A 22,143-nucleotide genomic window follows, 5' to 3' on the forward strand; every position below is an offset into this window, starting at 1 on the left:
TTCATATATTTATTTTCTTGGGGAAAGGTCTATATTCATAAGATTCTCAAAGCAGTTCATGATTCCAAAAAGCTTAAGATCCACTGTTTAGAATAAGAAAGGAAAAAACATATATACCCTTGAGAGAAACAGTTCATTTTGAAGTCTCTAAGTTTATCTGTTTTAATTTGCTTGAAGGAGAGGCCTGGGATTATGTATTTGCTTTGGAATATTTTCATTATTTCCAGTCATTTCCTGTGAAGGGAAACTGCAGAAACAAGAGATTTCCATTTGAAGTTAAATAACCCTGCCAGTCCAAAAAACGCTCACATCATTTTGGGGAAAAAAAAAAAAATCTCTCTTCTTTTTGCTCTGTTTACTTAAGGTGATATTTACTTTAAGTAATAAAATGTGAAAAAAGCTGAAGCTTGAACCATCTAGGTGTAGGTCGGCTTGAAGAGTAAGCATATAATAGTGACTGCTAAATAGTTTTGGATTATTCATGCCCTTGTGCAGCCAAACTGGGTCGCTAAGAAATGAAGCTGTGTGTCTGTGACGATATTTCTTCTGTCATTCAGAAAGGAGTTCTGAAAAGGCGGGATAGTGGTAAAGTTGGATTTTTTACTAGCTTTATGGAGAAATAATTGACATATTGTGTAAGTTTAAAGTGTACAACGTAATGATTTGGTAAAGGTATATGTTGCAAAATGATTACCACAAAAAGTTAACACATTGCCATCACTTCACATACTTTTTGTGTGTGTGGTGAGAACTTAAAAAAAAAATCGACTCTTAGCAACCTTCAAATATACAATACAGTAGTATTTTTAACTATAGTAACCATGCTGTGCGTTATATCACCAGGACTTGTAAGTGGAAGTTTGTACCCTTTTTGATCACCTTCATCCATATCCTCTACCTCCACTCCCTGCCCCTGGCAACCACCAATCTGTTAGGGGTAAAAGTTTTGTTAGGAGTTTAATAGCACAGCATTTTAGGTGTTACTTGGTAAACATCTGCTGTATGTTCTTTTTTTTCTACATCTTTATTGGAGTATAATTGCTTTACAGTGGTGTGTTAGCTTTTGCTTTATAACAAAGTGAATCAGTTATACATATGTTCCCATATCTCTTCCCTCTTGCGTCTCCCGCCCTCCCGCCCTCCCTATCCCACCCCTCTAGGTGGTCACAAAGCACCGAGCTGATCTCCCTGTGCTATGCGGCTGCTTCCCACTAGCTATCTATTTTACGTTTGGTAGTGTATATACGTCCATGCCACTCTCTCACTTTGTCACAGCTTACCCTTCCCCCTCCCCATATCCTCAAGTCCATTCTCTAGTAGATCTGTGTCTTTATTCCTGTCTTACCCCTAGGTTTTTCATGACATTTTTTTTTCTTAAATTCCATATATATGTGTTAGCATATGGTATTTGTCTTTCTCTTTCTGACTTACTTCACCCTGTATGACAGACTCTAGGTCCATCCACCTCGTTACAAATAGCTCAATTTCGTTTCTTTTTATGGTGCTGTATGTTCTTTAAAACAACATTTTATCTATAGCACACAACCCTGAAATAAGACTTTCTGGTTATTTGCCCAGATATGGCAGTTCCGTTAGCCAAGGGAGCATCATTTTCAAAGCAGGCAAAAAAATAATTACATTTTCTTATTAATTCTTAGTCTTTGCTTCTGTCCCCAGGTAAAATGTTGAAATAACTTACTCAGACTTCATCAGCAACATCCTGTTACATAATGCTGCTTTTCTGTTCAATGTAACCTTTGTATCATCTGCCTGCATTCAATTTGTAGCCAGTGAGCACCCTTGGAAGGCAGGGATAGTATGATACTCACAGTCATATTCCATGTGCCTGGCACATAGTAAGTAGTTTAAGTAAGTAGTCGTTTCTTTCTTTCTTTTTTTTTTTCCCGCTGCGCCACGTGGCATACAAGATCTTAGTTCTCCGACCAGGGATCGAACCCGCACCCCCTACAGTGGTAGCGTGGAGTCTTAACCACTGGACCGCCAGGGAATCCCACCCCTCCCCTTTTTAAAGTAGTCATTTCTTGAGTGAATGAATGATTTGTCAAGTTTACCTCTTTTCTTACATTTACTATAACCTTTACTCCTTCTTTATGTAATCATTTTTAGATTAATATTCTACAAAAAATAAACAATGACAAATATGGAATATTTTCACAGAAAAGGGCAGGGGTGCTAAATGTGGGATTTGTGGAAGGGCTTAAACGGTCTCTGAGCCTCTGAGAAAAATAGGTAGAATTTGGGTTAGGTGAGGGCATTTCTTCTGGGGAAACATGGTTCATGGATATATCAAATTCCCAAATCAGTCTGTGGAACTCCAAATGATTAAGAACCAGTGTTACAGATGTTGGAGGTTTCAGGCTTCAAAGATAAGGAAAATATTGGCTAATAAAATGAGAAAATAAAATGGTTCTTGAGGGAAAGTAGCTGAATATATTAGGATGCTTTTAGTTTCTTGTGATAGAAACCAACTCAAGCTTATATAATATAGAATTTATTGGTTTATGTCACTGAAAAAATAAAACAATTGGGAAATGCCAGCCTCAGGAAATATTGAATCTAGGAACTCAAATGGTATCTTTAATTAGGGTTTTTCCCCCTTGTTGTTTTCCTTTAACATTGGCTTTGTTTTCAGGCATGCTCCTTCCACCTGTTGAAAAGGATGTCCCTCTGCAGCTTAAGCCTGCTAGATTCTTAAGAGTTTGGGATTCCAGAGGAAGAGAGGTTGTATTCTTCCTAAAAACTGGCAAATGTCCCAGAGAGGACTCTGATCAGTCTGGTTCAGGTCATATGCCCACCCGTAGGGAGATGGAGTCCTCACGAATCGAAATGCATGGACTGAATAGATTTCGCATGAAACTGGGGAGAAGTTCCTCAAAGGAAGACAGTGTGTACAAGACAAAAAACAATGTCCACTACAGTGACTGAAAAGTTTCAGGACAGATAAAGTAGGTAATAGCAAATTTCGTATTAAAACTAGAGTGTATTTAGTGATATCTAAGTTTATTTGTGAATTATACAGTTTTCTCTATGGATCTTAGTTTTTTTACTGTGAAAGTTTTTTCATTTATGTATTCATTTGTTTAACAAATATTTGAGCACCTGCTATGTGCCATCATCATTCTTTGCACTGGGAATAACAATAGCAAGCAAAACAAATCCCTGCCCTCATGGAACCTACATTCTAGTGAGGCAAGGCAGATAATAAATAAGATAAATTACTAAAGTATATAGTATGTTAGATGAAGATAACTGCAATAGAGAAAAAAAGCAGGAAGGGAAGTAGGGAGTACATATTGCAGTTTTAAATATCATGGGCAAAAAAAGTCTTAGTAAAAAGCTGACATTTGAACGAAGATGTTAAGGAGGTGAGGATGAGCAAGCCATCTGGCTATCTGGGGGGAGAGTAGTAGAAGATGATGTCAAAGAAGTAAGAAGATGACAGATTGTATTCATCCTGGGGGCCTCTGGTAAGGACTTCAGGAGAATGCAAGCAATCAGAGGATTTCAAGCAGAAGAGTACACTGATCTGATGTTTAAAGAGGGTCACCCTAACTACTGTACGGAAAATGCATTGTAGAGGTACAGGGTGGAAGTAAGGGGGCCGGTTAGGAGGCTGTTGCTACTGCGCTAGTCCAGGCAATAGATAACGGTGGCGCAGACCAGGATGGTGATGGAGAGGATGAAAAGTGGTCAGATCTGAAGGTAGATTTGCTGTTGAATTGGATATCACGTATTAGAGAATGAGTAGAATTTTGGGCCTGAGCAACTGACCACAGTAACTTAATGAGCTAGGTAAGACCAGGAGGAGCAGGCTTTGACATATTAAGTTTAAGGTTCTTATTAGACATTCAGATGGAGTTGTCCAGAAGGCAACTGGACATTACAAATCTGGAATTCAGGTCTGGGCTAGAGGCTGGGGTAGAAATTTGGAGGTTGTCAGCATTCATTTAGTATTTAAAGTTTTGAAACTGGATGAGATCACAGGGAATAAGAATAAACAATGAAGAGAAAGAGTTGTTCAGGGACTGAGCTTGCCAGTGTTAAGAAGGTGGGGACAAGAGGAAGAACAAACAAAGACCAAGAAGGAGCAGCCAGCAAAGTGAAAGGAAAACAAGGAAAAAACCCAACTGGGAGAAAAAAAAGTTTTAAGGAGGAGCGAGTGATCAGTTGTCAAGTGATGCAGATAAAACAATTTAAAAAACAAGGTGAAGACTGAGATTTATTGATAATCTCTCCATGATGAGAATGATTTTAATAAATTAAATTTGACTGGTGGAGATATTTCTAGCACATGGTTCAGGTAATTTAGAAGACTGTGCACTAATCAAATAATCGTTTAAATATATTTATTGATATTCCATCCTTTAGTTTTCTCTTTTACATATTATATACAAAATTATGTAAAAAATTATGTATTGAACTCAGATGAATATGTAAGTATACTAGTTAAGTTAAAGGATTTATATATTTGGAGTAGGTATATGTATTTTTTTAACACAGTAATTCCGCTTTTTTAAAAATTTATTTTTTTATAGAGCAGGTTCTTATTAGTCATCCATTTTACACACCTCAGTGTATACATGTCAATCCCAGTCTCCCAATTAATCACACTACTCCCCCACCCCTCTGCTGCTTTCCCTGCTTGGTGTCCATACTTTTGTTCTCTATATCTGTGTCTCTATTTCTGCCCTGCAAACTGGTTCATCTGTACCATTTTAATAGCTTCCACATATATGTGTTAATATACGATATTTGTTTTTCTCTTTCTGACTTACTTCACTCTGTATGACAGTCTCTAGATCCATCCACGTCTCAACAAATGACCCAATTTCGTTGCTTTTTATGGCTGAGTAATATTCCATTGCATATATGTACCACATCGTCTTTATCCATTCGTCTGTTGATGGCATTTAGGTTGCCTCCATGACCTGGCTATTGTAAATAGTGCTGCAATGAACATTGGGGTGCATGTGTCTTTTTGAATTATGGTTTTCTCTGGGTATATGCCCAGTAGTGGGATTGCTGGGTCGTATGGTAATTCTGTTTTTAGTTTTTTAAGGAACCTCCATACTGTTCTCCATAGTGGCTGTACCAATTTACATTCCCACCAACAGTGCAGCAGGGTTCCCTTTTCTCCACACCCTCTCCAGCATTTGTTGTTTATAGATTTTCTGATGATGCCCATTCTAACTGGTGTGAGGTGATAACCTCACTGTAGTTTTGATTTGCATTTCTCTAATAATTAGTAATGTTGAGCAGCTTTTCATTTGCTTCTTGGCCATCTGTATGTCCTCTTTGGAGAAATGTCTCTTTAGGTCTTCTGCCCATTTTTTGATTGGGTTGTTTGTTTTTTTAATATTGAGCTGCATGAGCTCTTTGTATATTTTGGAGATTAATCCTTTGTCCGTTGATTTGTTTGCAAATATTTTCTCCCATTCTGAGGGTTGTCTTTTCATCTTGTTTGTAGTTTCCTTTGCTTTGCAAAAGCTTTTAAGTTTCATTAGGTCCCATTTGTTTATTTTTGTTTTTATTTCCATTATTCTAGGAGGTGGGTCAAAAAGGATCTTGCTGTGATTTATGTCAAAGAGTGTTCTTCCTTTGTTTTCCTCTAAGAGTTTTATAGTGTCCGGTCTTACATTTAGGTCTCTAATCCATTTTGAGTTTATTTTTGTGTATGGTGTTAGGGAGTGTTCTAATTTCATTCTTTTACATGTAGCTGTCCAGTTTTCCCAGCACCACTTATTGAAGAGACTGTCTTTTCTCCATTGTATATGCTTGCCTCCTTGTCATAGATTAGTTGACCATAGGTGCATGGGTTTATCTCTGGGCTTTCTATCCTGTTCCATTGATATATATTTCTGTTTTTGTGCCAGTACCATATTGTCTTGATTACTGTAGCTTTGTAGTATAGTCTGAAGTCAGGGAGTCTGATTCTTCCAGCTCCGTTTTTCTCCCTCAAGACTGCTTTGGCTATTCGGGGTCTTTTGTGTCTCCATACAAACTTTAAGATTTTTTGTTCTAGTTCTGTGAAAAATGCCATTGGTAATTTGATAGGGATTGCAGTGAATCTGTAGATTGCTTTGGGTAGTATAGTCATTTTCACAATATTGATTCTTCCAATCCGAGAACATGGTATATTTCTCCATCTGTTGGTATCCTCTTTAATTTCTTTTATCAGTGTTTTATAGTTTTCTGCATACAGGTCTTTTGTCTCCCTAGGTAGGTTTATTCCTAGGTATTTTATTCTTTTGTTGCAATGGTAAATGGGAGTGTTTCCTTAATTTCTCTTTCAGATTTTTCATCATTAGTGTATAGGAACGCAAAAGATTTCTGTGCATTAATTTTTTTTTTTTATGGTATGCGGGCCTCTCACTGTTGTGGCCTCTCCCATTGTGGAGCACAGGCTCCGGACGCGCAGGCTCAGCAGCCATGGCTCACGGGCCCAGCCGTTCCGCGGCATGTGGGATCTTCCCGGACTGGGGCACGAACCCATGTCCCCTGCATCGGCAGGTGGACTCTCAACCACTGCGCCACCAGGGAAGCCCTGTGCATTAATTTTGTATCCTGCAACTTTACCAAATTCATTGATTAGCTCTAGTAGTTTTCTGGTGGCATCTTTAGGATTCTCTATGTATAGTATCATGTCATCTGCAAACAGTGACAGTTTTACTTCAAGTTTTCCAGCTTGTATTTCTTTTATTCCCTTTTCTTCTCTGAGTGCCATGGCTAGGACTTCCAAAACTATGTTGAATAATAGTGGTGAGAGTGGACATCCTTCTCTTTTTCCTGATTTTAGAGGAAATGCTTTCAGTTTTTCACCATTGAGAATGATGTTTGCTGTGGATTTGTCATATATGGCCTGTATTATGTTGAGGTAGGTTCCCTCTATGCCCACTTTCTGGAGAGGTTTTATCATAAATGGGTGTTGAATTTTGTCGAAAGCTTTTTCTGCATCTATTGAGATGATCACATGGTTTTTCTTCTTCAGTTTGTTAATATGGTGTATCACATTGATTGATTTGCATATATTGAAGAATCCCTGCATCCCTGGGATAAATCCCACTTGATCATGGTGTGTGATCCTTTTAATGTGTTGCTGGATTCTGTTTGCTAGTGTTTTGTTAAGGATTTTTGCATCTATATTCATCAGTGATATTGCTCTGTAATTTTCTTTTTTTGTAGTATCTTTGTCTGGTTTTGGTATCAGGGTGATGGTGGCCTCATGGAATGAGTTTGGGAGTGTTCCTTCCTCCGTAATTTTTTGGAAGAGTTTGAGAAGGATGGGTGTTAGCTCTTCTCTAAATGTTTGATGGAATTCACTTGTGGAGCCATCTGGTCCTGGACTTTTGTTTGTTGGAAGCTTTTTAATCACAGTTTCAATTTCATTACTTGTGATTGGTCTGTTCATATTTTCTTTTTCTTCTTGGTGCAGTCTTGGAAGGTTATACCTTTCTAAGAATTTGTCCATTTCTTCCAGGTTGTACACTTTATTGGCATAGAGTTGCTTGTAGTAGTCTCTTAGGATGCTTGTATTTCTGCGGTGTCCATTGTAACTTCTCCGTTTTCATTTCTAATTTTATTGATTTGAGTCCACTCCCTCTTTTTCTTGTTGAGTCTGGCTAATGGTTTATCAAGTTTGTTTATCTTCTCAAAGAACCAGCTTTTAGTTTTATTGATCTTTGCTGTTCTTTTCTTTGTTTCTATTTCATTTATATCTGCTCTGATCTTTATGATTTCTTTCCTTCTAACTTTGGGTTTTGTTTGTTCTTCTTTCTCTAGTTCCTTTAGATATAACGTTAGATTGTTTATTTGAGATGTTTCTTGTTTTGTGAGGTAGGCTTGTATAGCTATAAACTTCCCTCTTAGAACTGCTTTTGCTGCATCCCATAGATTTTGGATCATCATGTTTTCATTGTCATTTGTCTCTAGGTATTTTTCGATTTCGTCTTTGATTTCCTCAGTGATCTCTTGGTTATTTAGTAACGTATTGTTTAGCCTCCATGTGTTTGTGTTTTTTACGTTTTTTCCCTATAATTCATTTCTAATCTCGTAGCGTTGTGGTCAGAAAAGATGCTTGATATGATTTCAATTTTTTAAAATTTACTGAGGCTTGATTTGTGACCCAAGATATGATCTATCCTGGAGAATGTCCCATGCACACTTGAGAAGAAAGTGTAGTCTGCTCTTTTTGGATGGAATGTCCTATAAATATCAATTAAATGTATCTGGTCTATTGTGTCATTTAAAGCTTGTGTCTCCTTATTAATTTTCTGTTTGGGTGATCTGTCCAATGGTGTTAGTGAGGTGTTAAAAGTCCCCCACTATTATTGTGTTATTGTCGATTTCCTCTTTTAGAGTCGTTAGCAGTTGCCTTATATATTGAGGTGCTCCTGTGTTGGGTGCATATATATTTATAATTGTTATATCTTCTTCCTGGATTGATCCCTTGATCATTATGTAGTGTCCTTCCTTGTCTCTTGTAACATTCTTTATTTTAAAGTCTATTTTATCTGATATGAGTATTGCTACTCCAGCTTTCTTTTTATTTCCATTTGCATGGAATATCTTTTTCCATCCCCTCAGTTTCAGTCTGAATGTGCCCCTAGGTCTGAAATGGGTCTCTTGTAGACAGCATATATATGGGTCTTATTTTTGTATCCATTCAGCCAGCCTGTGTCTTTTGGTTGGAGCATTTAATCCATTCACATTTAAGGTAATTATCGATATGTATGTTCCTATTACCATTTTCTTAATTGTTTTGGGTTTGTTTTTGTAGGTCCTTTTCTTCTCCTGTGTTTCCCACTTAGAGAAGTTCCTTTAGCATTTGTTGTAGAGCTGGTTTGGTGGTGCTGAATTCTCTTAGCTTTTGCTTGTCTGTAAAGCTTTTGATTTCTCCATCAAATCTGAATGAGATCCTTGCCTGGTACAGTAATCTTGGTTGTAGTTTCTTCCCTTTCATCACTTTAAGTATATCATGCCACTCCCTTCTGGCTTGTAGAGTGTCTGCTGAGAAATCAGCTGTTAACCTTATGGGAGTTCCCTTTATGTTATTTGTCGTTTTTCCCTTGCTGGTTTCAGTAATTTTTCTTTGCCTTTAATTTTTGCCAATTTGATTACTATGTGTCTCGACGTGTTTCTCCTTGGGTTTGTCCTGTATGGGTCTCTCTGCACTTCCTGGACTATTTCCTGGCTGGCTATTTCCTTTCCCATGTTAGGGAAGTTTTCGACTATAATCTCTTCAAATATTTTCTTGGGTCCTTTCTCTCTCTCCTCCTTCTGGGACCCCTATAATGCGAATGTTGTTGCGTTTAATGTTGTCCCAGAGGTCTCTTAGGCTGTCTTCATTTCTTTTCATTCTTTTTTCTTTATTCTGTTCCGCAGCAGTGAATTCCATCATTCTGTCTTCCAGGTCACTTATCTGTTCTTCTGCCTCAGTTATTCTGCTATTGATTCCTTCTAGTGTATTTTTCATTTCAGTTATTGTGTTGTTCATCTCTGCTTGTTTGTTCTTTAATTCTTCTAGATCTTTGTTAAACATTTCTTGCATCTTCTTGATCTTTGCCTTCATTCATTTTCTAAGGTCCTGGATCATCTTTACTATCATTATTCTGAATTCTTTTTCTGGAAGGTTGCCTATCTCCACTTCATTTAGTTGTTTTTCTGGGGTTTTATCTTGTTCCTTCATCTGGTACATAGCCCTCTGCCTTTTCATCTTGTCTACCTTTCTGTGAATGTGGTTTTTGTTCCACAGGCTGCAGGATTGTAGTTCTTCTTGCTTCTGCTGTCTGCCCTCTAGTGGATGAGGCTATCTAAGAGGCTTGTGCAAGTTTCCTGATGGGAGGGAGTGGTGGTGGGTAGAGCTGGCTGTTGCTTTGATGGGCAGAGCTCAGTAAAACTTTAATCCACTTGTTTGCTGATGGGTGGGGCTGGGTTCCCTCCTTGTTGGTTGTTTGGCCTGAGGCGACCCAACACTGGAGCATACCCGGGCTCTTTGGTGGGGCTAAGGGCAGACTCTGGGAGGGCTCACGCCAAGAAGTACTTCCCAGAACTTCTGCTGCCAGTGTCCTTGTCCTCACGGTGACACACAGCCAGCCCCCGCCTCTGCAGGAGACCCTCCAACACTAGCAGGTAGGTCTGGTTCAGTCTCCCCTGGGGTCACTGCTCCTTCCCCTGGGTCTCGATGCACACACTACTTTGTGTGTGCCCTCCAAGAGTGGAGTCTCTGTTTCCCCCAGTCCTGTCGAAGTCCTGCAATCAGTTCCCACTAGGCTTCAAAGTCTGTTTCTCTAGGAATTCCTCCTCCCGTTGCCGGACCCCCAAGTTGGGAAGCCTGACGTGGGGCTCAGAACCTCCACTCCAGTGGACTTCTGTGGTATAAGTGTTCTCCAGTCTGTGAGTCACCCACCCAGAAGTTATGGGATTTGATTTTACTGCGATTGCGCCCCTCCTACCGTCTCACTGTGGCTTCTCCTTTGTCTTTGGATGTGGGGCATCTGTTTTGGTGAGTTCCAGTGTCTTCCTGTCGATGATTGTCCAGCAGTTAGTTGTGATTGTGGTGTTCTTGTGAGAGGGAGTGAGAGCATGTCCTTCTACTCCACCATCTTGAACCAATCTCTATGTATTTTCTTTGGAATGCCTGTTATAATGAAGTGGAAACACTTTCATAAATATTATTTTGTCATCTTTTCCCTTCTATATTTGGAGATTTTAAACCTTAATTATTACTTTTTTTTTTTTTTTAATTTTTTGGCTGTGCTGTGCGGCATTTGGGATCTTAGTTCTCTTGACCAGGGATCGAACCCGTGTCCCCTGCAATGGAAGCACGGAGTCTCAACCACTGGACCCCCAGAGAAGTCCTGTAAACCTTAATTTTTATAGAGAAACTAAAAATCAACCTAAGTTCATGATTCTGAGATCTTCTTGAGTGGTTAATGCCAAGTTGTGATTCTTGATACCAAGAAACACAGGGGTTTATAATGTTAAAAATTTTTCATTTATCTAATGAAAATAATGTATTTTTCTTCTTTATTAGAAATTCATTGAATTTGAAGACTCTCAAGAACAGGAAAAAAAGGATTTACAGACCAGAGTGGAATCTTTAGAATCTCAAACAAGACAACTTGAACTCAAGGCCAAAAACTATGCTGACCAGAGTAAGTAAAATATGTTAAAGAGTGGAATGACTCATCCTGACATTTGACTACAGTTCCAGATATCTGCTTGGAATTGTCACCCCACCCTCAAGAGTGAGACCTGGGAGCTTGGTTTATTCTTTTTTGTTCACATTTTCATGTGGTACCCATGTCTGCAGAAATGACTAAGTCAGACACATATAGGACTCTCTTCTTCAATTTAGCCCTCAGCTTTTGTTTGTAGCTTACATTATATAGTAGTTAACATTATGCTGTATCCATCGTGCAGGATTCTGGGGTGTGTACATGTGAATCATTTCTTCAAATTTTGATCAGTTACACAAAGTTCCATTGGTTTCTGTGTTGCTTTGAAATTTAAAAATGTAAGAGAAACTTTGAAGTATGTATAAAAAAATTACTGAATTCTTTTTCATTCCTTTCTATGGAAAACCGAGGACATTGAGGGGACTAGAGCGACATTTTTCAGAACCATTTCATTTTTAATATAATTTCATATATTCTTGATTCAAATATAGTTATTGTTTCAAATTCCAAGGACTTCTTCCCCTTTTTGTCTAATGAAAGTGGACCTAATTAAGTCAAAATTCAAAAAAGAAACTTTATGGCATATTTTCATGTTTGATTCAGGCAGATCACTCTCCAGTTTTCCCTCCCAGGATTGTAAACTTCTAGATGGCCCGCAGTTACTCTTCCCACACCACCCATGAAGGTTACATAGTGACACCTGCTGTAAAAGGACTGGCATTCATGAAGGATAACCTTCACTACCAGGCTTAGAGTGTGTATGATAACTGGCTGCTCCCTTTAGGACTCTGGAAGAGTCCAATAGAGCTAAAACCTAGAATCACTGGGAATCTGGAGTTTAGGCATTCTAGAATTCAAGGAGAACTCAAATGGCTATTAAGCAGATGTCATGGAAGGGAGCCAATGGATATTTGGTAATGGAAGGCCACCAGAGTGAGACACAATGAGCCATGTGTCATGTCTTTGTTCTTTTAGGCGTGTAGATACCTAGAGTGCTGTACCCTGCCTTTGTTAACAGTGAATCCTAACTTGATTGCGTTTTCATATCAGGGACTATAGTATTTTAGAACAAAACACTAAAGGTGCAGTTTTGACAGAACCAACCTCATTCTTGGACCAAGTACGTTTACCTCTTGACTTCTGAGGAGTATCAAGTTTTGGATAAGGAAATTTTCTTTTGACTTAGAAAGGAACTCCTTTTCTAGAATCTTTTGATGCACTAAATAATCTGCTTCTATGATAGGAAATATTAAAGGAAGAATTACCTTGTACTTGATATAGTAGCTTTTTAAATTAAGATTGTTTTCCAGTCCAGTGAGTCATACCTACCTTTTTTGGAATTGTCATGTTCTTTGGTGTCCATTCTCTCATTTCTCTTTCAGAAGTATTGATTACCATGTATCCTATTTTTAATTCAAGATAATTTTTTAAAAATAAGGTGTCATTTAAAAATAATTGATAATTCTCTATGGAAGGGATGAGTAAATTAATCACCAAGTATTGGATATGGTCTTGAGCTATATTTGATCTGAGAACTTTATTTTTGTTATTAATATAATATTCTCTCAAGAATTTCTCCCCCTGGATGTCTGCTATCCCCGTTTTTCCCCCTGCTATTCCATTTTGAAATAAATCTTGTTGTCTAAGTAACAGTTAAAGAACTTAAAATTGTGATTAATCAGAATTGACCGTTGAGATGCACAAAGCTGATAGTCTCTTGGTCCATGAGCTAAGGCTATAATGAGTCTCCTTTCATTTATGCTTTGGAACTTACTCCCTTCTTCTTTGATACCTTGGAATCTTTTTCTCTTTTCCATCTAATTGTTTTCCTCGCTCTTCTATTTTTTTCTAAATGAATATAATATGAAATCTAAATATATCTAAAATTTTTCTTCTGAGTCTTTATTTTACCACATTTTAAACATCTGAAAAAAATTGGGGGGGGGTGGAAATAGTTTGACTTTTTTCATTTTACCACCTTAGTTTTCCCTTCCCCAGATCTCCAATATGAATCAAAGCCCCTTTATTTTTTAAAAAGGTGGTGGTAGGAGGTAATCTTTAAGTATCATCAGTGCCCTATCCTATTGGAAAAACGGGACTGGGAATATATTTTTTTAAAAGATGAAAACATATTTAAATGGATGTATGTCAGAGTATATTAATTTTTTTGTATAATAGGATACAGAATATCTGGACTTTAATATTGTAATTTTGGTTTTTTAAGACTGTATAGTGATTTTTATTAGATTTATTGTAACCCAACATTTTTTTTTAACTTTTTAAATGTTTTAAATGTGTTTTTTAGTGTTCTGAACATCTGTATTTAAATAAGCATTTAAGGCCAAAGAAATTACTGATGATGATACCTATAGAGAGGAAGGATGCGTGCAAGTTTTTGTGTTCAGTACTAGTTTTTGAGTGCCGTATGATAACAATATCGTCCAATTTCCATGTTTGCTTTTATAAATATGTTAGAGTCTTTAACTTTAAAAGACTGTCAGTTCTGATTGATGTGTTTTAGGGCACATATCCCTTTTAAAAAGTAGCCACAATGAAAGTCCAAGTTCTGCTTTGGGACTACTTCTTATGTCAAAAGGGGAAATTTTGGTTGTAGTTACTTGCTATTTGAGAAGCAAGAAAAGTCAAGAAATAGGAACTGAATTAAAGAACACACTTGACAGCTTTTAATGGTATGGAATCTATCAGGTTGTTGTGGTATGATTTTTAAATTTTTGATGATATAAAGAATTTATTATAATTTTATGGTCATGTTTGATTTTGGAGATATCTGGTTGCTCTCTTTTCAAAATTTGAACTACATAAGAATTATTTTGGCTTTTCCAACATAAATAAAGCAGTTTTTAAAAGGCCACATATTGTTCCTTATCTGGGTATAATAGTAATACTTCTTGGTAGTTAACATCTTGTACGCCTTAAGGAAGAATCTGAAATATACGTGGAGTGGAATAAGGAAGTTGTGGATTGAGGCCCTTAGTGCTTTTCAGCTATGTAAGGTGTAAGCAATCAACCTGGCCATTCACAGTGTGGCAGCAATGAGTTCTTCATCAGAAAATACTTTTTATATTCATTATTTCTGTTATACACTGATTATTTCTATTCTTGTAAGCCAAATACTATCTTAAGTAAATACAGACATTTTAATATGTTAAAAATAAAAAACTACTACTGTCTGCCTAGCATTCAGCCTCTAGGCATGGTTTTGGCACAGAAGAATATGATGTGGTCATTACAGTCAAAGAAATCATAGTTTTGTGCGGAAAAAGGTTATGTGTATGACCGTCTCGTCTTTTCCGTATGTACCATGCTTTTATATCACTGCAGAGTGTATATATAATTTTGCATCTTTCCTTTAACATTATCATAAGTATTTTCCTTACTGTATAATCTTTATTTTTTAAATGTGTCAACACCCATCATCCAGAAGCTATGCCGTCTATTAACAATTCTTGTTTTCCCTGAGGAACTGTGTGTGCTTTCTCCTTTTCTCTAATGAGAATTATTTAATGGCTACTTTGTTTTTTTAACTTGGCTACTCAGAAACTCAGAACAAATTTTGAAGTACAACCATAACAACTGGTTTGGGCCTTACTTGGGTGGCATATTTAAATTGTTTTTTTCCTGTTCCACATTTTATACATATATAGTGAATTGTTAAGATATGTTCTTGTAAACTATCTCAAATCCTTTGTGGAATTAAGGAATGAATGAATTGGTAAAAATAAATATAGGCGAAGTTTTTTAAAAACTCAAAAAATTTCTGTTGGTTGGTTGGACATTTTTTCCAGTGTAGTGAATCATATTACAGTGAATATTTTTTCACACCTGTAGATTGCCCTCTTTTGGTAATTTTCTTAGGATACAGTTACAGAAGTAGGGCAAGGAATATGAACATTGTAGTGGTTCTTGGTATTTAGTAGTGTTTGGTCATTTTTTTATATGAACAGAATTGGAGAAGGAAGAATTAGTAGCAAATTCCACATTATTTATCATAACTTACGAATTTGAATCATTATTTACAACATATTAACACCCAGAGCTGATGCAGAAAACCATTTATTATCTATTTGATTTTCTCTTGGGAAAATTCTGTTGCCCTCAAGCTACTTGAGTTTATAAGAGATGACCTTTTCCTTGAATTGTGGAGAAGATGGCAAGATTTAGATGGCAGTGATTTTAAGCTACTTAAATAATCTCTGAATGTGCCCTTTCTTCCTTTGAATGAAAATCCATTTTTAAAAATTAAATGGGGACTTCCCTAGTGGCTCAGTGGTTAAGAATCCTCCTGCCAATGCAGGGGACACGGGTTCGAGCCCTGGTCCGGGAAGATGCCACATGCCACGGAGCAACTAAGCCCGTGTGTCACAAATACTGAGCCTGTGCTCTGGAGCCCACGAGCCACAACTACTGAAGCCCGTGCGCCTAGAGCCCGTGCTCTGCAGCAAGAGAAGCCACCACAGTGAGAAGCCTGAGCACCGCAACGAAGAGTAGCCCCCGCTCGCTGCAACTAGAGAAAGCCTGCAAGCAGCAATGAAGACCCAACGCAGCCAAATAAATAAGTTAAATGGAAAAATATTTTTGACACCTGAAGACATTTGTGCTAGAGTTTTATACTCTGACCTTTCTACACTTCCCATCTCCCATATAACATTCATTTGCTTTTTAAACTTAGTATAGATTTTAGTCTAATAAAATACCTTCAAGCCTTTACCTTGAAACACATTATTGGAAGGAAAACTCTCCTTTTTGGTCATAAGAATTAGCACACCATTAGAAAATAATGGAAAATAATGGGAAGGTAGTATAATCATAAACATGTTTTTAATTTTAAAGGAATAAATGGCTTAAAACATACTTCAGATTTGGGAGTTATTTATAAGCAAGGGCTGTGTTAGTGATGTTATTGATAAATTGAAAAATTTCACAACACAGAAGAAAAATAATCTTTTTCAGTTAACAGGTGTAGCTTCACACCAAAGTTAATAGTTGAGAGGGCCTAAATATTTTCTGTCACTATCTTTTAAGTTATTTAAAAAAATACCTTCAGGCAAATAAAAAGCTTTATTAACTCCTTTACTTTGCAATTGGCAAAGAATGTTAATACTCTCAGAATTTCCATAATACTGTAATAGGTTCTTTCATTTTAATTTTATCTTGTCAAGAGGCAGTCCCTTTCTACAGTATTTTTAGAATGATGAAAGTAGACAACTGATGATTTATATTTTTGTTGAAAGCATACTTCTTATTAAGGCAGCTTGAGGAGATTCAGATTTATATCTCCTTATTTTAAAAAGTTACAAAAATAAAATTTGTTATATAGAAAGTTAGTTTTTTAGTTCATTTAACTTGAATCTAATATCTTTGTGATATTAAGACTATCTGTATATTTAATAAACTTATGTAAGGTTTTTTTTTTTTTTTTTTGGCTGCGTTGCGTCTTTGTTGCTGCGCGCGGGCTTTCTTTCGTTGCTGTGAGCGGGGGCTACTCTTCCTTGCAGTGCGCGGGCTTCTCATTGCGGTGGCTTCTTTTGTTGCGGAGCATGGGCTCTAGGCACGTGAGCTTCAGTAGTTGTGGCACGTGGGCTCAGTAGTTGTGGCTTATGGGCTGTAGAGTGCAGGCTCAGTAGTTGTGGGGCAGAGCTTTGTTGCTCCGCACCATGTGGGATCTTTCCGGACCAGGGCTCGAACCCGTGTCCCCTGCATTGGCAGGCAGATTCTTAACCACTGTGCTACCAGGGAAGCCCAAGGATTCTTTTTAAAGAGCTTGTGTATGAGAGGGAAAGCAGATAATTGGGCACAAGATAATTTATGCAAACACTAACATTTTATTACTTCTGCTTCATTAGGTAATATCTATGTGGTCTTCAGACCTGTTTTATGTTTTATTATCTGTATTTGGACTGTTCATTTCTGAAGTCTACTGTTGTTTACTGAGAAACTTAAGGTTGTAGTTCATAATTAATATCTAGAACTAAAGGTTTCATGGAAAATTAATTTTATGAGTAAGAGTTAAAGGATTGATGGTGATTTAGCTTAGAGAACAGAATAAACATGAGTGATTTGGTTATTCTTCAAACAAAGGAATGAGTAAGGAAGATACCAAGTTGTTTTTTTGTAAATTTGGAAGATTAAATCAGAGAAAATGAACTTGTTGTTTTTGGTTGATCATGAGGAAGTATTTCTTGACCTTGAAGGTGATACATAGGAATATGTGCTGAGGGAAAGCATGGACTCTCCCTACATAGACTTTAGGTCGCATATAATGTCTGTCTGAAAAATCTTTTTAAGTTTAGGGACATGGTGAAGGACTTAGTTGGCAGAGCAGAGGTTTTTATTGCTGTTTTGATGTGGTTGTGTCTGTGATTTATTTGCTCTTAAGTGAGCACTTGATTCTTGCTTACCTGTTGAGACGTTTGATGCTAACTTGTGTAAGGAAAGCTTCTGAAAGACCAACGTCAATCTTCTGAGGCCAAGTAACAGTTGGATTATCTGCCTTCCTCGATTAGTAAGAACTGATGACTCCTTTTGAGAAGGCAAATAACGAGTTGGATATGGCATTCTAGAAGGTCTGTTTCTCTTTCTTCCCCCCATAGGCCTATCAGCAGTCTGATGGGGCAGAAGACAACAGAGATGGAAGGTGTTCCAAACTTGGCAAAGGCCATCAATCTAAGGAGGTAAGCTCTGATTTTGAGCAGGTAGAGCAGGTGGCTCTTCCTGCCTTAATCATATCCTCTTGCTCTTTGGAAAGATGAATGGAAAGAAAGAGCATTTAAAATGAGGCTGAAGTATCTTCATTAGCTATTATAAGGGGAACATTTTGAATTAGTCTTTTGATTCTTCTTTTATCTTTCCCCCACCCCCTTATTGTTTTCAGTGCCTTGATTTGTTTGATTTTTTTTTCTCCCTAGAATATTAGCAGCTTAAAAAAATTGGCAGATTATCTGTTGTTTGGGGATAGGAAGGATGAGCAGAATCTTGTTTATTTCAAGTTAATCTCAGGTTGTAGCTAGTTTGAGTAAAATCATATGATTTGAGGATTTTTCCTGAGATCATTTTGAGGTTTGGGTTCACATGGGAACTATTAAACAAGAAACGATCTTTTCTTGTTTAAACATTTCAGATATAATACAACAGTATAGGTATAGGTTAACTTTATGATACTTGAGGTTTGGGGGGATGTCTACCATCTTTGCCCTGGTGGGCCTTTCTTTCCCAACTTTTCCTTCCCTTCTACTTCTCTTTCTTTTCCCCTTACTGATTACTGGGTGGCATACAGGACTTTGAAGATAAGGCTCTTCCCAGCATTTAAAGGTACTTTTCAGTTAAACACTATACCATCTCATGTGACTTAGGCCTTGAGAAAACTTGAGTCCATTGACTGTGTTGTTGTACTGATGTAAGTATTTTAAGAAAAGAGTGAGAGGTTCTGAATTTGTTTTATATGATCTTGGTGGTTAACTCATATACCTAAAAATATAATACTAATATTCAGAATCACAGTACAGATAAAGAAAACATGAAATGTGGGAAGACATAGATAATTTCTGTCAAGATACTTGCTGGAGATGTTAGGTTGGAGAAAATAATGGCCAAAACAACATTCAGAAAGTCATCCAGAATAACAAAGATATAAACTATTCTTAAGCACCATGAAGTGACACGCCTTTGATAATTTAGAATGCCTTTTAGAAGGTTTTTAATGTGTGTTTACAAGCTAATGTATGAGTTAAGGTAACTCTAGTTGCTGTAGCAAACAAGCTGCAAGACATATATAATGATTCAGATGTTATGTTATTTCTTGTTCATGTGAAACTTCTTACTTTCTTTATATTGATTGATTGATTGATTGATTGGCTGCACTGCACGGCTTGTAGGATCTTACTTCCCAAACCAGGGATTGAAGCCAGGCCACAACACTGAAAACGCTGAGTCTTAACCACTGGACCGCCAGGGAATTTCCTCCCTATGTGAAATTTAAATTGGATGTTTCTGATACATGGGTGGCTCCTTTGGAGACACAGGCCCTTTCCAACTTTGCTCTGAGTTTGTCATACCTACATTGAGTTGGAGGAAGGGGAAAGAGAATGGAGGATTGTGTGTGGAAGGTTTTTATTGGGCCAGGCCTAGGAGTAGCACACATAGCTTTCACTTCTACTTCATTGGCTATATAACTCAGTTAGAAGCTCACTTACAGAGGCTGGGATGTATAGTCTAGCTATGTGTCCCAAGAGAAAGAGAAACTGCTTTGGTTAGTATCGGCTAGTCTTTGCCTTGCCTTAGCCTAACAGCCTTAGTAGGTGGTACATGATTTTGCTCAAGTGTTGAGGCAAGGGAGGGAATGTAACTAAAGCTTAGCAGTCATGTGCCTATTCTTTCTACTGTGAATAACCTGAGGAGGAGAAGGTGAGGAAACGTTAATGAAAATATAGCATTTATGATTTGTACTCTCATCTGATTTTTTAATAACTTCAAGGTTACTCTGGTTTAATTTTTATTATTGCTTTAAAACTCTTCACTGAATATTCATTCATTTATTCAACAAACATTTACTAAGTGTTGAGATTTTCTTTTTTGTTCCCTTAACTTCCTGACTTTTACTTAAAAAAAATAGGTTACTGTTAAATTGAGATGCAATTTTCCGATGCTTATGTTAAGGAATAGACTTTGAATGACGCTTCCTGCCCCTTTAAAAAAATGTAATTTCCATACCATAAAATCCACCATTTTAGAGTATACAATTCAGTGGTTTTTAGTATATTCATAAAGTTGTACGACTGTCATCACTATCAAATTCCAGAACACCATCATTCCAAAAAGAAACACCATACCTGTTAGCACTCATGGTTCCTGGCTTTTGCTCAGCCCTTAGTACCCGTTAATCTGCTTTCTGTCTCTATGGGTTTACCTATTCTGGAATTTCATATAAATGAAATCATATAATATATGGTCTTTTGTGACTGGCTTCTTTCGCTTAGCATAAGGTTCATCTACATTGTAGCGTGTATCGTTACTTAATTCCTTTTTAAGACTGAATAATATTCCATTATATGGATATATACTACATTTTATGGCCACCCCCGACCCCTTTAATTGCCTATTTATCCTGCTGGTCTCAGAACTAGAATCAACCAAAACTCCTCCTTGGCTGTCTGAAAGCCTACCTAGTTTTGTAGAGTTGAATACAATGAACATCCACTTTGGGAAGATATCCCTTGGGTTTCTCATTGGCATCCTGATGTGTCTAGTTACTAGTTCATAAGTGGAGAAGTAGATAACTTAATATTTGAACTATCTTTGAATCATATTCTTTTGAATATGGTTGTCTACTAGTTAACTGGTAATATATTAGTGGTCTTGTTTTGATTTGTATAATACATCTGGGTGTAACTATACAAAAGAAAAAACCTACTTAATTGTGTGTGTGTGTGTGTGTGTGTGTGTGTGTGTGTTGGGTCTTTGTTGCTGCACACAGGCTTTCTCTAGTTGCAGTGAGTGGGGGCTACTCTTTGTTGCGGTGCGTGGGCTTCTCATTGCGGTGGTTTCTCTTGTTGCAGAGCATGGGCTGTAGGCACACGGGCTTCAGTAGTTGCGGCACATGGGCTCTAGGGTGTGCGGGCTTCAGTATTTGTGGTGTGTAGGCTCAGTAGTTGTGGCTCGTGGGCTCTAGAGTGCAGGCTTAGTAATTGTGGTGCACTGGCTTCGTTGCTCCGTGGCATGTGAGATCTTCCCAGACCAGGGATTGAACCCATGTCCCCTGCATTGGCAGGTAGATTCTTAGCTCCTCTGCCACCAGGGAAGTCCCAAAACCTATTTAATTTTAATGGGATAGAGAAATAAATTATTTTAGGGCCTCAAGTAAGTAGACTAAGTAGTTGTACTGGAGTGAAGAGGAAGATGGAAGTATATAATACTTATGCTAGAGAAGCTTATTACCATTTCATTAATTTTGAAGTATCATTGACTTAAAATATATTAGTTTCAGGTGTGCAGCATAATGATTTGATATTTTTATGTATCACAAAATGATCACCACTATAAGTCGTTACTGTCTGTCACTGTACAAACTTATTAAAATATTCTTGACTATATTCTCTTTGTTATAATTACATCCCCATGACTTATTTATTTTATAACTGCAAGTTTGTACCTCTTAATCCCCTTCACTTATTTCACTCCTCCGCTACCACCCTTCCCTCTGGCAAGCAGTAGTTTATTCTCTGTATCTAAGAGTCTATTTCTGTTTTGTTATATGTCTTTTGTTTTTTAGATCCTACATATAAGTGAGATCATACGGTACTTGTCTTTCTCTGTCTATTTCACTTAGGGTAATATCCTCTTAGGTTCATTCATGTTGTCATAAATGGCAAGATTTCATTCTTTCTATGGCTGAGCAATATTCCACTTCATATATATATATATATATATATATATATATATATATATATATATATATATATATATATATATATGCCACATCTTCTTTATCCATTCATCTGTTAATGGGCACTTAGGTTGCTTCCATATCTTAGCTACTGTAAATAATGCTGCCATGAACATTAGGGTGCATATACCTTTTGGAATTAGTGTTTTCATTATCTTGAGATAAGTATTCATAAGTGAATTACTGGATTGTATGGTAGTTCTGTTTTTTATTTTTTGGGGAACCTCCATACTGTTTTCCATAGTGGCTATACCAATTTACATTCCCACCAGCAGTATACAAGGGTTCTCTTTTCTCCACATCCTTTCCAACACTTATTTCTTTTGTTTTTGGTAATAGTCAATTCTCACAGGTATGAAATGATGTCTCCTTGTGTTTTTTTTTTTTTTTTTTTGTGGTACGCGGGCCTCTCACTGTTGTGGCCTCTCCTGTTGCAGAGCACAGGCTCCGGGCGCACAGGCTCAGCGGCCATGGCTCACGGGCCTA

General features: G+C 37.3%; 1 protein-coding gene across 6 annotated transcripts in view; it reads left to right on the top strand.

Annotated features, from left to right (window-relative positions):
• Positions 1 to 22,143, top strand: part of SPAG9 (sperm associated antigen 9) — a 149,112-nt gene that overhangs the window by 35,245 nt on the left and 91,724 nt on the right. For 5 of the 6 annotated variants that reach the window (XR_003791846.1, XM_029210897.1, XM_029210898.1 and 2 more), the window contains exon 2: positions 11,054 to 11,174. Coding sequence is in view for 4 of the 6 variants with exons in the window: in XM_029210897.1 (XP_029066730.1) it covers positions 11,054 to 11,174 (121 nt within the window). In the remaining 2 variants the exon portion in view is untranslated. Of the gene's footprint in view, positions 1 to 11,053; positions 11,175 to 17,833; positions 17,891 to 22,143 lie in introns of those variants that run through there. The other variant, XM_029210903.1, reaches the window with a different exon arrangement.

This window comes from Monodon monoceros, unplaced genomic scaffold (genome assembly GCF_005190385.1).
Source record: "Monodon monoceros isolate NGI ecotype Baffin Bay Population unplaced genomic scaffold, NGI_Narwhal_1 Super_Scaffold_9, whole genome shotgun sequence".
NCBI lineage: Eukaryota > Metazoa > Chordata > Mammalia > Artiodactyla > Monodontidae > Monodon > Monodon monoceros.